Source organism: Gracilinanus agilis, chromosome 1 (assembly GCF_016433145.1).
Source record: "Gracilinanus agilis isolate LMUSP501 chromosome 1, AgileGrace, whole genome shotgun sequence".
NCBI classification, from domain to species: Eukaryota; Metazoa; Chordata; class Mammalia; order Didelphimorphia; family Didelphidae; genus Gracilinanus; species Gracilinanus agilis.
The window spans coordinates 446320043-446336133 of record NC_058130.1 but is presented as its reverse complement, the minus strand read 5'-3'; the positions used below and the strand labels follow the sequence as shown (position 1 = coordinate 446336133).

At 37.7% G+C, this 16091-nt stretch overlaps 1 protein-coding gene across 1 annotated transcript in view; it reads right to left on the bottom strand.

The window, feature by feature from the left end:
- The window catches only part of TRIO (trio Rho guanine nucleotide exchange factor), a 515315-nt gene that overhangs the window by 202008 nt on the left and 297216 nt on the right, over positions 1 to 16091 (bottom strand). The window contains exon 11 of the mRNA XM_044665522.1: positions 2140 to 2331. Within this exon, the coding sequence (XP_044521457.1) occupies positions 2140 to 2331 (192 nt within the window). The remainder of the gene's footprint in view (positions 1 to 2139; positions 2332 to 16091) is intronic.

The window sequence follows — 16091 nt, the reverse complement described above, 5'->3', positions numbered from 1 at the left end:
GCAAAGTTTTGAAGTGAAATTAGAAATAATGAGGAACCAATGCCATAACCTCTGAAACTCTTAAAAGTTTACAGAAAAACCCTGTGGCACCTCCACAAAAGTTTCATTTACTTCCTCATTCTTCTCTAAATTTGCTTTTTACTCACTCTCACGTCAGCATTTGAGATAAAACAAAACAAAACAAAACTTAAAATTCATTTTCTGCTAACTTTTGCAGGATTTATAGAGTTAGAATGAGATTGCTATTTTAAAATTTTGTTTAATTACTAGCATTGTTATTTTCTACTATTTTTTATTGCAAATACAAAGTATTTCCAGCCTTATTATGTGAACAAGTAGGCTTGTGCTGCTCTGGGAACCTAACTGGTATGTATGACATTTTTTCTAGGAAAAAATATCTTCTTAGTACTTAAAAATAAAATTGGGAACATTAATCATTTAAAGTTGGAGACTTTTGTAGTTAAGGCAATGGACAATTATTTGGTTCCAAAGTTTATATTTCTGAAATTATTTGGTAGAATTGTGGGAGCTGGAAATGACCTTAAAATTTTCCAGTCTAATCATCTTCCTCCTTTTTCTGCATATGAAAAAATTGAGCCTTAGTTTCTTTATCATAAATGGGAATAATAACATATTTGTAGTGTTTATTTCAAAATGTTATGTTAGAATGAAATTAAATCATTTCTGTAGGGCATTTTGTAACAAAAGTTCAAAGTGTAATATAAATGTCAGCTCTCATTATCATTATCATCTAGCTCAGCTCCTCATTTTACAGTTGAGGAAACAGGTCCAAAGAGATCATGTAACTAAAAGTCCCTCTGAAATAATGGCCAGATCTTGCTCTTTCCCCCAAGTGATTTCTCCCCTAATGTCACTATATCTTATCCAAAATGTGTACAAATCTCACAGTCTTTCTTACTTTATTACATGATACTGAAGGGTTATCTCATTCCCATTTACATAGAACTATATTACAAAATAGTCCTTCTATGAGGTAGGAAACTTTTCCATCCCTCACAGTTATCAAAATTTGAAATCACAGGAAGTGACATAGTAAGGTTGTTAGCTTCTGTTTTGTCTGTGCTCATTCTCTTCTAAAATTTCAGTAAACTTGTATTTTGAAAAGGACCTTCTCTTCATACCCTGTCTTTCTAGAAAGGGGAAAAATTCCACATAAAAGCATTTCTCCTGGAAAATAGCTATTGAAAAAAATGCTAAACCTTTGCCCTTCCCATCTCCAATAGCTAATATAATAATTACTAAGCTGCCATCATCTGGTCTGAAAGGAACAAGCGAGATACATTTTCTTCCAAAAGAAACAAAATAATGCAACAAAATTAAAATATAAACTCTGTAATTAACATAAGACAACAGTTAAGGCTTCTGATTAATATTACATGAAGAGTCAGAATAACATGAATTCACGCCTTTACCATGTTCTAAATAACATATTAAATATCTCTCCCCAATCACCCTGTCCCACTTACTGCCCTAACATTAACTAAATGATGTCAACCAGACAACTTGGAATTTATTTTTTTAGAAATTTTTGAAAAAGAAATGTGTATCTAGTTAACATCATTAAGTTAATCTCAACTTCTCAACATTCTCCTAGGTGCATCCCTCTATAACTTTAATACCAATCTTTGCATTTGATAAGAGCTACTTGGTCTGATAAAATCTGGAGGCAGTCATGATTTCAGCCACATGACTAAGAGACAGATTCAAACTCCTATTAACAACAACAAAAATACCTTAGAGAGTCACTCTAGAGACAGAAAGAAAGGCTATCTGTATAGAAATATCCCTTTTATGTTTCTATGGCATATATTCTTCCCTTTTCCTTCAAACTCCTTGAAAAAGCATTTATCACATTCTTCTTTGAATGAAAACAACTGGAAGAGACCTACCAATAACCTAGTCTCTTACAAAGATTCCAAGTAAGAAAGAGAGAGTGATGAGAACTGAAGTCAACCAAATAAAAAGATACATGTAATACCTATAACCGAAGATGAATTACTTTTCTAATCTACTTTCACAAACTACACTTCAACAAGATTCACATTTGCTCCTAGAAAGGGTTGCTTTTCAACTGGCTAGAAATTTAGGTTAGAAATACGCTGGCTATGGACGCCTTACCTCCTTTACATGTGTGTGGAAAGAAACAGACATGTCTAGCAAGATCTTGCGTTGTTCAACCCTCCGAACAAAATCTTGTATCCGGTCTTCGAGCTGATGGGCTGCTTGATAAATCTCTTCTGGGTCACATTCTCCAGTCTGAGCCAGCTGTTCAGCTGCTTCTAGTAATTTATCAGCATTGGTGTATGTGTTCTGCACAAGAGAGCATTCAGAAAAACAAAAAATGTAAATAAAAACAAACCAATAAAGGGAGAAGCCAGGCTATAAGAAGAGTACCTACGAGAGCACCGAAGAAATCAGGTTTGGATAATTCTGTAATTCCAATAGGAAAGGCTAAAATAGAAAGCCACTTAAATCATTCATCAATAATCTTTTCATTATCATGACGTTAAGTGGCTGAGTAGCGTTGATCCTATGGCAATATTGAGCAATAAAGGGAATCAGTTGGCTCAGCCGTCCCCTTAAAGAGCCAAAGGAGCAAAATGCCTCCCTGCCACCGTACAGGCAGCCATCAACATATGGGAAGGAACAGCAAATGTCCACTTCACTTTTTTTCCCCTTCCAGTTTCATAACCGTATAAAGTGTTCTAATGTTGTTTTTCTTGTGCGGTATATGTGTCTTTATGGTAATTCCCAAGATGTCAGCTGCTTAACTTTCCAAAATAAATCCATTCCTGCTCTTCTGAGGCATATATTCTAAGCGTTTCAGGGAGCTTTTCCTTTCTTAGTGGTTGAGCACAGAGGTTTTAGAGAAACAGAACTAAATAGTATAAGCATGCACAATCTTTTCCCCAGTTTTTTTAAGCAGTTGAAAATTACATTTAAAAACACTTAAAAAAAAAAAACCCATTCCATGTGACTCTTGAGAAACTGGAGCCTCCTCTAAGGTCTTTTACACTAAACAGTCATGATGAGGGCCTCTCGCTGTGAAGTCAGCTAATGGTGAGCATGTCCACTGGGAGGAGCAGTTGAGACAGGATTTTGAAAGGAATGAGTTGGTTAAGGAGGCACCTTAAAGTGTGGCAGAGTACAGATTTAAGGACTGCAGGCTAGTAAAGGAATTCATATTGATTGGGAGGCCGAGAGAATATAAGAATTTGACAGAAAGAAGCAAAGCTGATATCAAGATTTAAAAATAAAATACATTCAGTAAGACTATTTTAGAGAGAAGAGAATTAGTCAAGTAGGATTTTAGCCCTAATGTGGATGACCCCAGGGAAACCATGCCAAGTAAAAAGGAAAATGCATTATTCTATACAGCTGAAGACAAGAAGGAAGGTTGCACATTCACATTCAAGTTGCATACTCCTCTGTTTACAAGTTTCCTATGGATTCCCCCTTTCTCCACCTTCCACCCCCCAAATCAAAGTGATGAGAAAGTGTTAGAACTCACTCTGCATCAACTCTCTAGTGAATCCCAGAGTCCAGAATAATGCAGTGCTACTAAGGTTAAAGGTCCTATCTGTGATAATTCTTTGGAGTTATGTTATATAGGTACACATGAACTATTTCATTCTATAAGCTTTAAAAGCAAAATATAAGGCTATGTAAAAAAAAAAGGAAAGCACAAGGTAATGGCTAAAGAGCTAGCTAGTCACAGAATCAAGCCCAATCCCTGAGACAGGCTTTGTGACCCTTGATGACTCTCTAAGGCAGGGGTTCTTAGCCATTCTTACGCCATGAAGCCTACAGACCCCTTCCTGAAATGTTTGTAAAGTATAAATTCTGTAAGATTACACAGGAAGCTGATAACATTGAAATACAGTTACCAACATTTTTTTGAAAGTCACAGATCACAGGTCAAGAGCTTCTGCTCTAAATATATAAATGCAGAGGGCATGCGGTTTTAGGGATATTAGTGGGGGTTTCCTCACAGGGAATTCCCTATATTCATAAAATTACAGGTCCGCTCCAAAACAAACATCAATTATTATAAGCACAGGACAGATTAGGAGCAGGCCCAGTTCCCAAATGGTTAGGATAATATGTCGTGCATAGACAATATTCATTAAGGATGTTCTGAGGGGCCAAATACCCCCATTTTGTATTGAATGTAACACCAGACTAGTGTGCCATCTCTCTTTTTCTAATGAGTTTGGTGACCGGAAGCATCCTGGCTTGAAAAAAAAGGGAAAAAACTGAGGTATTAATACCATTGTTGTCATTCAGTCATTTCAATTGTGCCCACCTGATGCCTCATGGTTCCAGTTGGGTTTTCTTGGCAAAGATATTGGAATTGTTTGCTAGACTTGCTTGGTTCATTTTATAGATGAGGAAACTGAGCAAACAGGGTGAAATGCCTTGCCTAGGGCCACACTGCTAGGAAGTGTCTAAGGCCAGATTTAAACTCAGGGAGAGGAGTCTTCCTGACCCCTGACCCAGTACTCTATCCGCTGTGCCACCTAACTGCCCTATTAACCTTTGGGCAGTAACAATTCAAAAGTGTTTCTATCATTGATTCCAGCACACTTGAGACATTCTAACAGACTTTTAAGGATCAACAATCTAGTATGGGTGTACTATAGTCTATTTTTCACATATAGTTATGATGTTACTGATCCACAATGAAATAATCACGTATTTATCAAGCACCTGCAATGGACCAGCTATTGTGTTAGGTGCTATAGACATAAAGACTAAAATGGAACATATTCTGAGTTAATGGAGCATATGTTCTATTGGGGACACAATCTGTATGTATAGAAGTATGGATGCAATATATATATATTATATTTTATTTTTATATTATAATATATATCATAATATATATTATATATTATTTTTATATTATATATAAAATAAATAGGAACAAGGTGTTTTTTTTAAACCCTTATCTGCTGTCTTAGAATTACTAAAAGTATTGGTTCCAAGTCAGAAGAGCTGTAAGGGGTGGTTAATTTGGGGTTAAGTGAAGGATCTGAGGCCAGATTTGAATCCAAGACTTCTCATCTCCAATAAGAACTAGTTTGGGAAGAAAAAAGCACTAGCAACTAGGGGTTGGGAAGGATTAAGAAAGATCTTATGAAAAGGTGGTGCCCTCTTTCTTCCCTCCTCCGATACTGCCACCTCCACTATACCCTGGCATAGGTCCTGATCACTTCCCATCAGACTACTGCAATAACCTACTGGTTGGTTTTACTGCTGGTTCAGTGACTTCCTACTCCAATCCATCCTACACTTGGCTGACAAGTTGATCTCCCTAAAGTACAAGTACAATCATGCCATCCTCCTATTCAACTAACTCTAGTGGTTCCTTATTACCTTCAAGATGAAACAGAAAATCCTCTCTTTGGGTTTTAAAGCCCTTCTCTAACCTGGCACCTGCCTACCTCTCAGTCTTCTTACACCTTATTAATTCCCTCTTACATTTACTCTGGCTTCCTTGCTGTTCCTCAGTCAGTTAGGTAGCAAACAAATGTTTATTAAGTGCCTACTAAGAGACACTATGCTGAGCAGTGGGGATACAAAGGGAGGCAATCCCTGCTCTCAAGGAGTTTATAGTCTAATGGGGAAGATGCCAGAGAAACATCAATGTACAAATGAGACACAGACAGGATAAGCTTGAGACAGATAATTAAGTGAGGGAAGTACTAAGATTAAGGCCTGGGAAAGACTTCCTGTAGGTGGCACTTGATTTGAAACTTGTAGGAGGCCAGAAGGCAGAGAGAAAGAAGGAGAGTTGCCAGTGTGAGGGGACGGCCAAGAAAAATGCCTAGAGTTGGGGGACAGGTTCTCTTGTTTGAGGAACAGCAAGGAGGTAAAGAGGTACTCTGCTGGATTGCAGAGTATGTGGCAGAGTGTAAGGTGTAAGAAGATTATTTGGAGGTCATATATTTCAAGTCCTGGTTCATCATGAGGCTTTGAAGCTTGGCTCTGATAAAGTGTGCATGCTTGTTTTTTCTTCTGTTCCTCTCTTGATTGAGTACATTTTTCCTGACCTCATCTTTATCTCTTGGCTTCCTTCAAGTCTCAACTATCTCATCTGCAAAGAGCTCTTCCGAGTCTCCCTGGTGCTAGCACCATCTTTTGAGGTGACCTTTAATCTGTTCTGCACACATCTCATTTGTACTTAGTCACTTACATGCTGTCTCCCCCATTAGAATGTAAGTCTCTTGAGGGAAGGAATTGCTTTTTGCTTTTCTTTCTTCAGCACTTAAGCTGAGGATAGAATCAATTAACTTAATTAATTGATTAAATTAATGTCTGTTGACATCTTGGAGTATAAATTGAAGTAGGGAAGAGTCTTGAAACAGGGAGAATAAAGAGAAGGCTTTTGAAATAGTCTGAGCAGGAAGTGAAAAGTTCCTGAAAACGGGCAAGGATTATGTGAATGGAGGTAGATGTGAAAGATGTACAGATCATAGGATCATTTGGATATGTGCCTTGAGCTATTTCCTAACTGTGGATAGATTTAGAACACCCCTTCCCATTTTCTTGCCTGATCTGTACTATCAACAATGATAAACCCTTACAACATGACTGATTTCAGATCTGACATTGTACTGAGTCAGGTAAAAGAGTTCAAAGCTGAGGAAATAGCATGTATTCTCTGGTCAGGGTATGCAGCAAGGCTAACTATCTATTTTGGTCAGGACTTAGAATTCCAATCTTCTGACTCAGTCTTGGGCTCTTCCCATAAAGCAGACCCAACCTGCATCTATTTTTTTTTGAATGTCAGCTGATATTCATTAGTCAGCTTGATAAGCAGACAGTTAAAGCCAAGAACAAAGAAAACCTCTTGACTTGTTATAAACTTGTCAGAATCCATTCCAGCTCTAGTGAATTCTCTGACTTCAGGACTCACTTTTGTTTTGCTCACTTTCTCAGTACTTTTCACTGGGAGCTCCTACTGGTGTTATTATGGAATGACTTCTTTGCCAAGAGATATCCTAGATGGTCCAGAGGCAGGCTCAACCATATCATAACATTTTTTTGCAAATAAAGAATCCTGATATAATCATATTAATTTTAAAATTTAGTTTAGAATTTACATAGTGACAACAATAATATGTAATTAAAACTCTGAAAGGCTCTAGGGCCAATTCATGAACCAATCATGATTTTTAAGGAGACTTCTAATGAAATTTACACACACACACAGGGCACAGAGTGACAGATCAAAGGGGCAGAATAAGATCTATATTTTTAGATATAGTCAATACATTGATTTGTTTTGTTTGTTTTGCACTATTATTTCTTACAAGGGAGGCTTTTATTTGAGAAGTACTGAGTAGAGGGGGAGTGGGAAGCTAGTGATAGAGATAAGAAAAGACAAAAAAAAAGAGAACTGATACAACATTTTAATACACTTTAAAACCATCAATTCAGGAATGGCTAAACAAGTTGTGGTATCTGATTGTGACAGAATACTACTATTCTATAAGAAATGATGAACAGGTTAATTAAACAAACAAACATGGAAAGACCTATATAGAGAGTATGCTTCTATTTGTGTTCCTATTGCTTAGCATAGTGCCCGGCACATAGCAAATACTTAATAAATGCTTGCTAACTGACCGTTTTAGATTTCCAATTTTTATTGATCCTCCAATCCTCTGACCAATGACCTGGCTTTCAACATAACTTGAGAGGATCAAAATTATCCCACTGTGTCTACAAAGTATCAACATCAGATAAATTCTCCAAATCCAAAGTGATAATGAGGTGTAAAAGAAACTCAAGTTGCAAAGGATAAATACAACAAGCTTCTTTCACTTTTCTTGTCCCCTGGACCAAAGTATTTCTAGCTCTACATTAATTCTCAGATGCAGAAGCAAAAAGACTCCCTCTTATTTTTTAAGGTAGATTCTTCTACCAATCTCCAGATCTAACTTTCTCAATTATCTTGAAGATCTAGTATCTTCAAACTCTCAGTTTCTATTGGCATATTTAGTTTTACCTTTAAAAATATGGAGGTTATGTGATCCTTGAAAAACTTTAAATTAATTTTGTTAAATATTTTAAAAATCTGTTTTCCTTCATTTTGTTGGAAGAGGTTGATAATCCAGGCCTGTAATTCCATCCAATGGGGAACTCCCACTGTGGAAAATTCTGAGAAATGATTTGTCTATGGGCATCTAAAATTATATATAATATTCTATAGTAACAGTCCCTCACCTCTTTGCCATGAAGGAGGTATATTTCATTATCTCCTGTCTGAGAATTTCATTACTTTTTCAATAATCAAGGTTAGACTTCTGCTTAGAATTATTTTTGTTTACCTTGTTGCAGTCACTTTGTATATTACTCTCAGTTCTGTTTATTTTGTTCTGTATAAATTGATATAACCTTCCCATATACCTCTGAATTCTTCATTTTTAATTTATTATTAAATAAGTATACTCTCTTACATACATAAGCCATAGTTTTTAATTATCATTATCTAATAAATCAATACCCATTTGTTTATAGTTCTTTGCTATAACAGTTGTCATGAATATTTTTGTATGGATAGGCCTTTTGTCCCATTCACTTGAATTTAAAAAAATTTTGTTGTTCTGAACATTTCCATTCTAATTGTAAGTGAAAAATGAATCTCTATTCTACACAGCTTGCATTTTGAAAAAAAAATCCTAAGTTCAACATGTCTGTTTCAACATTAGTCCTGCTTACCTATATCTCTTTTTGAACTTTCTGCTGTGGATTTTTTAAGTGCTACAATGACCCTTTAAATTTTTTTCCTTTTCTTTTCAACCTGGGGAGGGCGACAGGCAGATCTTTATTGCTGCCATAAATATCTTTGTAAATATGTGTCCTTTCCTTCTTTCTTTGATCTCTTAGTTCTATACCTGGTAGCCCTATTCACAAAGATCCTCCACCTCCTATCTACTATTAAAGCTATCCCATCAACCTCTATATTGCCATAGGCTTGTGATCAGCATGCATTCTCCTTGAAGTATTTGACACTGCAGACTTACTTATGTTTTTTCCATGACACAAGCTTGGATTTATTTCCAATGTCTCTGGCTACTCCTATGTTCTACATCCTCCCCAACATCAGTTCTCTTTTCTAGGTGTTTTTTTTTTTATTTTCTATTTACATTATCTCCTTGAAGAAATTAACCAATTTTATGTCCCTCTAGGTTAGGTGACTTCCAACTCTGACCCCTCTCCCATTATTAAACTCAGTCTCTCTTTGGTAATCAGATAAAAAAAAAATACCTTTGAACATCTTAATTTTCTTCTCTTAGGCTCCCTACACAACTTTTGTACCCAAATTAAATCGTTTTTTTTGAGCTATTTCAGACATAGTTTCTCAAATAGTCACTTAGGGTTAAAATGAAATGTAGACTACTCCATGTGCCACCATACAAGCATCTGAAGAGAGGCTGTTGAAATCCTTTTTACCCTTCAAAGCCCTCTCTCAGGTGCCATCCCCATCATGAAATTTTCTCTGATCAACCCCGCTCAAAGCAATTGTCTCCTCACACCCTGGAGCTGAGGCATCCTGACTGGAAGTTAAGGATGCAAACACAATCAAGGATATAATTAACCAGCCCCAGATCATACTTCCTATCCCAGCTGGCAAGACACTTTGTCACTGCACTTTAGATCACCCAACATCCAGAGTCTGTGTCTTAGGGGACTTTGGCCACTGACATCTGGAACTTCATTCCCAGGCTTGCCTGGTTAGTGAGTACAAACTTCTAAGCCCAGGCTATCTTAGAGGGCTCCAGACTGGGTTTCACATCCTATCTGTGTATTTACCCTGGCCATCTTCTTGCCCTCCATCCTGAGGCTGTACGTATACTCCCTTTCTTCCCTCTACCTTCCTAAAATTATAATCATAACAATACTAACATTGCTGTTGGAGAGGCTCGATCAATCAACTGCTCAAAGATGCTATTCACTGTCTCAATGATTTTCTTCTGTCTTAGAATCAATATGAAATACCAGTTCTGAGGCAGAGAAGCAGTAAGGGCTAGGCAATGGGGTTAAGTCTGGGGTCATACAGTTCAGAAGTGTCTGGGAACACATTTGAACTCAGGACTTCCTGTCTCCATGTCTGGTGCTCTATCCACTGAGGAAAACTCCCTTCCTAGGGCCTTACTCCCCTATATGACTGTGTCTCCCTATTAAAATGGAAACTCCTTGAGGGCTGAGGTTTCTCACTTTTGTACTTGTATCACCAGTATTTAGCAGTTTTTTTTCATTTATTTTTTTCTATTTCATAGTCCTTTGTGGAAATCTTAGGAGCTTAGCACAGTGCCTGACACAGCAGATACTTAAAACGCTTGCTAGCCCACTGAATGGATCCCTCCATTTGCCCTTACCACATTAGGCTTTCTATCTTTTTTGTCTTTCTTCTATCTTTCTTCCCCTACCTCTTTACAAGATGTAAGTTACAACATCCTATAATCATATTAAGCACAATCACAGATTTTAGGAATGGAAGGCACCTTAAAAAGCATTTTAGTTTCATTTTGTAGATGAGGAAATTGATATTTGGATGATTTAATTAAGTGGCTTGCCCATGGTTACACAGAAAGTAAGCAGCACAGCTGAGATTTAAAACTAGGACTTTGTCCAAATGAGTGCCCTTGCTGGTACAACATGCAGTCTCCTACTGGAATAAATGTCCAAGATGACTAATTTAAATGAGCCATTTAGATGCATGCATTTTAGTATGCTAGATTTAAAAAAAAAAAAAATTACCTCATCACCTTGTTACTTCTAGTTGGCTCTGAAACTCAAAATATGCCCAGGTGTCAGAAACAACAAATTCTTGTTCCCCACCTAAACCTGAGTGGTGGGACTGGGGAGAGGGAGTAACTCAAGAGTTCCTCATTTCTCACTGTGCTGTAGGTCCCAATGAATCTTCTTAAACTTATTATTACCAAGTTGTCCTAACCTAGACCAGTTCCTAGTTCCAAAACCCCAAGGTGAGCAGAGTGATTCTGGAGTCTTTCCAGTTGGATATGGTCCAAAGAAGTTAATGAAAATCCCTTAAAGGGAATTGTAGAACCAATCCACTCCCACTAGAACCTTCCTGGGCATTAGGTCATAGGAGCTCCTCCAAGGCTATTATCAGCCACTTCTGTTTTACAGTTTTTGGCATTATACTTCCTAATCTACCATATATATTTTGAAAACAAATTTGTAACCATTGTCACAAATACAACAAAAGTAACTGAAAAATGTTGGGCTATTCAGGAAATTTTGTCTTAGCAGCAAACTGCAATTATACCCCAGGGGAAATTACTGGACTCTCAGGTCTGTGGGATGGGTTAGAGAGACACAAATATATGCAACTTATTCCATATTGTTATTTCCTAAATATTTCCTCAAATTCTAAAAAAAGTTAGGTAAAACTTTTAGAATCTTGAATGTTCTGTTTTTTACTAGGGGAAGATTTCTAAAGAAAAAAAACTGGTAAAAAAAAGTTAAGTATAAGGGCTGAGTTTCTAAAAGAAAATAAATATCTATTTGAAAGAAATTCTTCACAGTGAATAGAATTTATCCTTAGAGTCTCTCATTAACAACTTGTCAACAAATGACAGAACTTCTGTAGATAAGCTACACTACTAGCATGATATTTTATAGCAACATAAAAATGTGCTTAACCCCAAAAGGGTAATGTGCTGTGTACTGTAAAAACTTTATCATCTGTAGCAAATCAGAAATTTTTAGAACAGTTGGAATGTGAAAATACATTCTGTAGGCCTGTGACCTCTTGACAAAAGATGAAAGGATTGAAGTAGGGGTAGGGAATGAATATCAAACAAAATTATCACCCAGTTTAATGTGTGTAAATGCAGAATAAAAGTAAAACTTGCAAGTTTCTTATTTACCTATTTCCTTGAAGTTATGAAATACTTAAATGGTACAAACAGGAAATTAATAGAAATAGTTTAAGAAGAATTATTTTGCCCTAGCTGGAAAATAGGATTAGTTGCTTAGGGATGATGGGTGAGGAAAGTGGTAAGTTCAAAGAATGATTTAATATTTCTTGGAGAAAGATATTGCAGAGATTTACTCTCATAGACTCTGTAAGTGCTATCAAAATCAGCCACTTCTGTTTTACAGTTTTTGGCACTATACTTCCTGATCTACTAGATATATTTTGAAAATAAATAATGCTGGGATGGATAACTATTTGGTTGACAAGGGAGATGTTCATCTTAGCTCTTTTCTTCTGGAAAAAGTTGCACGGAGAAAATTGTGTATTTCTTGTCTCAGAGGGAAATACCACATAAGGAGTATGACTATGCCACCAGTCATGAAATTATTTGATTCCCAATCACTTAGAAAGATATATCTGTTTGGAATTATTATTTGTATGATGCAAGGTAAAGAGATGGCATTTCATCCAGGACCACAGTAAATTGGATAAATGTGAGCAAACCTGAGTGACATCTCTTTTTATCTTATTATCAGAGATGCCAGCCACAAATCCTGGAACTTGGGACACTTCAACAGGGAGCATAATATACCGTAGTCATAGGGCTGCTTCATTTTAGCTATGCCTCTAAAGATGACGTCTTTTTTAGGTCTTTATTTTTAGCATACTATGATTATGTCATACAGTATTTATTTTCAGTCCAGTTTAAAGGAATTAAACTGATAAGGTTATTTAATGACTCTGCCACCCCTTGTATTATTCTAATTCTCCCTATTTTGAAGAAAAGGAAAGTGGCAAAATTTGCATTTTATTCAGTTAATCAGAACTAAACTAAAAAAAAGTTAGGTTCAGTCAGTCAATAGCCACTTATTATCTGCCATGAGCCAGACTCTGCTAGATGCTGAGGATACAAAGGAGGGAAAAGATAGTCCTTGTTTTCAAGGTGTTTGCAATCTAAAGGGGGAGAGAGATAGCACCCAAAGGACTACATACAAGCAAAATATACACACGATAAATTGGAGATAATTGAGAGAGGGAAGAAATAACTAATGGAAATCAAGAAAAGCCTTGTGTGGAAAGTAGGCTTTAGCTGGGAACTGAAGGCATGGGTGGGCAGCCAGTGGAAAGGCAATGAGTCTCTGAGCAATGAGTCAGGAGACAGTGTCTTGTGAAGGAATATCAAAAAGGCTGAAAAGGTAAATGGGGGTTGCTTCCAGGGAAAGGAATATGTGAGAAAGTCAGTCAGTTGATTTATTAATTTATTAAGCACCTACTATGTGCCAGGTATTATACAAAGTGCTGTGGACATAGGAAAGAGGCAAAAGACAGCCCCTGACCTCAAGGAGCTCACAATAGAAAGGAGGAGACAACAGGCACATACAAAGAAGCTAGAATGAAGGATAAATAGAAAACAGTTAACAGAGGGAAGGCACTAAAATTAAGAGGAATTGTAAAAAGTTTCCTGTAAAAGGTGGGTTTTTAGTTGTGATTTAAAGGAAGCTAGAATACAGATATGAAAGAGGGAGATGCCCCAGGCTTGGAGGATAGTCACAGATAGGCAGATAAAGTGATTGTCTTATTGAAGGAACAGCCAGGAGGCCAGGGCCACTGGGTCAAAGAGTATGGTGGACAAAAAGGTGAAAGAAGTCAGAAAAGGACAGAGGAGACTAGGTTATGAAGGGCTTTGATGGCTAACCAGAGAATTCTGTATTTGATCCTGGAGGCAATTGGGAGTCAGTGGAGCTTATTGAGTATGAAGGGTGATGTGACTGGAACTGTGCTTTAGGAAAATCACTTGGATGGCTCAAGGGAAGCTGAACTGGAATGGAGAGACTCATAGTGGGCAAACCCACTAGCAGACTATTGCAGGACTTTACGTGGGAGGTGATGAGGGCTTAGAACAGAGTAGTGGCAAAGTCAGTAGAGAAGGAGGTGTATTCATGAGATGTTTTTGGCAACAGATTGGATAGGCAGGGTGAGATAGATATCAAGGAGTTAAATATGATACTTAGGTTATGAGTCTGAGGGGCTCACAGGATAATGTTCTCTACAATGATAGGGAAGGTTTAGGGGAAAGATAATGAGTTTGGTTTTAAACATGTTGAGTTTATGATGTCTACTGGACAGTGAATTTGATGACTGGAAGGCAGTAGGAGATTCAAGACTGGAGGTCTACAGAAAAGTTAGGGAAGGATAAGGAAACATTAGAATTGTCAGCATGGAGATAGTAACTGAATCCATGGGAATTTATGAGATTGTCAAATAAAGAAAGCCCAAAGAACTATGTGGGACATCTCTGGTTAGGCGGCATGACATAGAGGAAGATACGGCAAAGGAGACTGAAGAGTGGTCAGATAGGCAGAGAGGAAAGTATTAGGGAGAAGAGAATATCAAGGAGGAGAAGGTGATAACTGGTGTCAAAGGACTGAAAAGAAGTCAAGGAGAATAAAGACAGAAAAACCATTGGAATTGGCGACTTAGAGATCACTGACAACTTTGGAGACAGCATTTCAGTGAAATGAAGTGGTTGGAGGCCAGACTGTAAAGGGATTAAGAAGAGAAGAAGAGAAATAGAAGACCAATTAATTGCAGGTCTACTTTGTAATGTAGATGGTCTTTTCAAGGAGTTTAACCAAAAAAGGCAGAAGAAATAAAGGATGATCACTAGACGGGATGCAAAAGCCAAGTGAATTTTTTCAGGATAGGGGAACATGGGTATGTTTATAGGCAGTAGAGAATGGGCTAGTAGACAAGGAGATACAGAAAATAAATGAGAGTGGGGATGACAGAGGGGGCAATCTCTTGAAGGACATGGGATGGAATGGGGATCACTTGTGCAGGGAGAAGGGTTAGCATTGGTAAGAAGTAAAGCCTCTCATCATGTGAGACAGGAGTGAAGGAGATAGTGGCAGAAGACATATGAGTGATATAAGGAAGATGGGAGGAGAGAGAGACCTTCTGGTGAATGGCCTCAATTTTTTCCACAAAACATTAGGCAAAGTTCTCAAATAAGAAAGTAGTGGAAGGAGGAGCCATGGTAGGTTTGATGAGGGATGACAAGGTTTGGCAGAGTTCTTATGAAGAGAGGGACAGTGAGCTACTCAGAAAGGTATAAAAGGACTGCCTAGCAACAAAGAGGGTCTAATTGAGGCTGTATAATATAAATCTATATTGGAGCCAATCAGAATACTTGCATGATTTTCTCCATCTTTGTTCAATAATACATATGTAGGATCAAAGGTGGCAAATGGTCAGAGCGATCCAAGGCTGAGGCTTGGCAGAGTGTAATCATTAAAATGATAAATGGGGAAGGGATGCTAGAGAAAAAGACAGAGTTGAGTGGAACTGGAGAAGCAGGCTGCTGCCCAGCAAGTCCAATTCAAGACTCCTGAGCAAAAATATAAACTAGAGACTGATTTTCTAAAGTACTTTCCAAAACCACAATCCTATTAATCAGAACCAGAAAAATCTCATTTTAAAGGTATGTTTACCCTGCAACAGGCTTTCTAATAAAATGTTTTGCCAGACTCAAAAAAGTCTTGCACTTGGGTACAAAAAAATGATCTTTGCAAACATGGTTTGGGTGAGGCATAGACAGAGAGCAGTAGTTCTGGTATGGGATTTTAAGCATTACAAGTCAGCAATGTGATGCTGCAGCCAAATAAGGCTTATGAGACCTAGAGCTGAATGAAGAGGGCTGGAATAGTGAAGCGATAGTGCCACTGGCCTCTGCCCTCATCAGACCTCATCTGGAGTACTGCGTTTGGGACTGGCCACCACATTTAGAAAGGATACGGACGGATTGGCCAGTGTCTAGAGAAGAGCAATAAGTCTTGTTGCTTGGAGGAATTGGGCAGGCATATTTAACCTGGAGAAAAGGAAGTTTGTAGGGAAACATGAGAAGAAGCTTTTAAGTATCTGAAGAGCTCATGTGGAAGAGGGAAAAGACTTGTTCCATTGAGCCCCAGGAGCAATGGGTGGAAGTTGTGAGGAGGCTAACTAATGTTTAGGATCAGAATACACTTCTTAACAATTAGAGCTCTCAAAAAGTGGGATGGGCAGCGTAGAATGGTGGTGGGTCCCCCATCCTTGGGGCTCTTAAAGTCGAGGA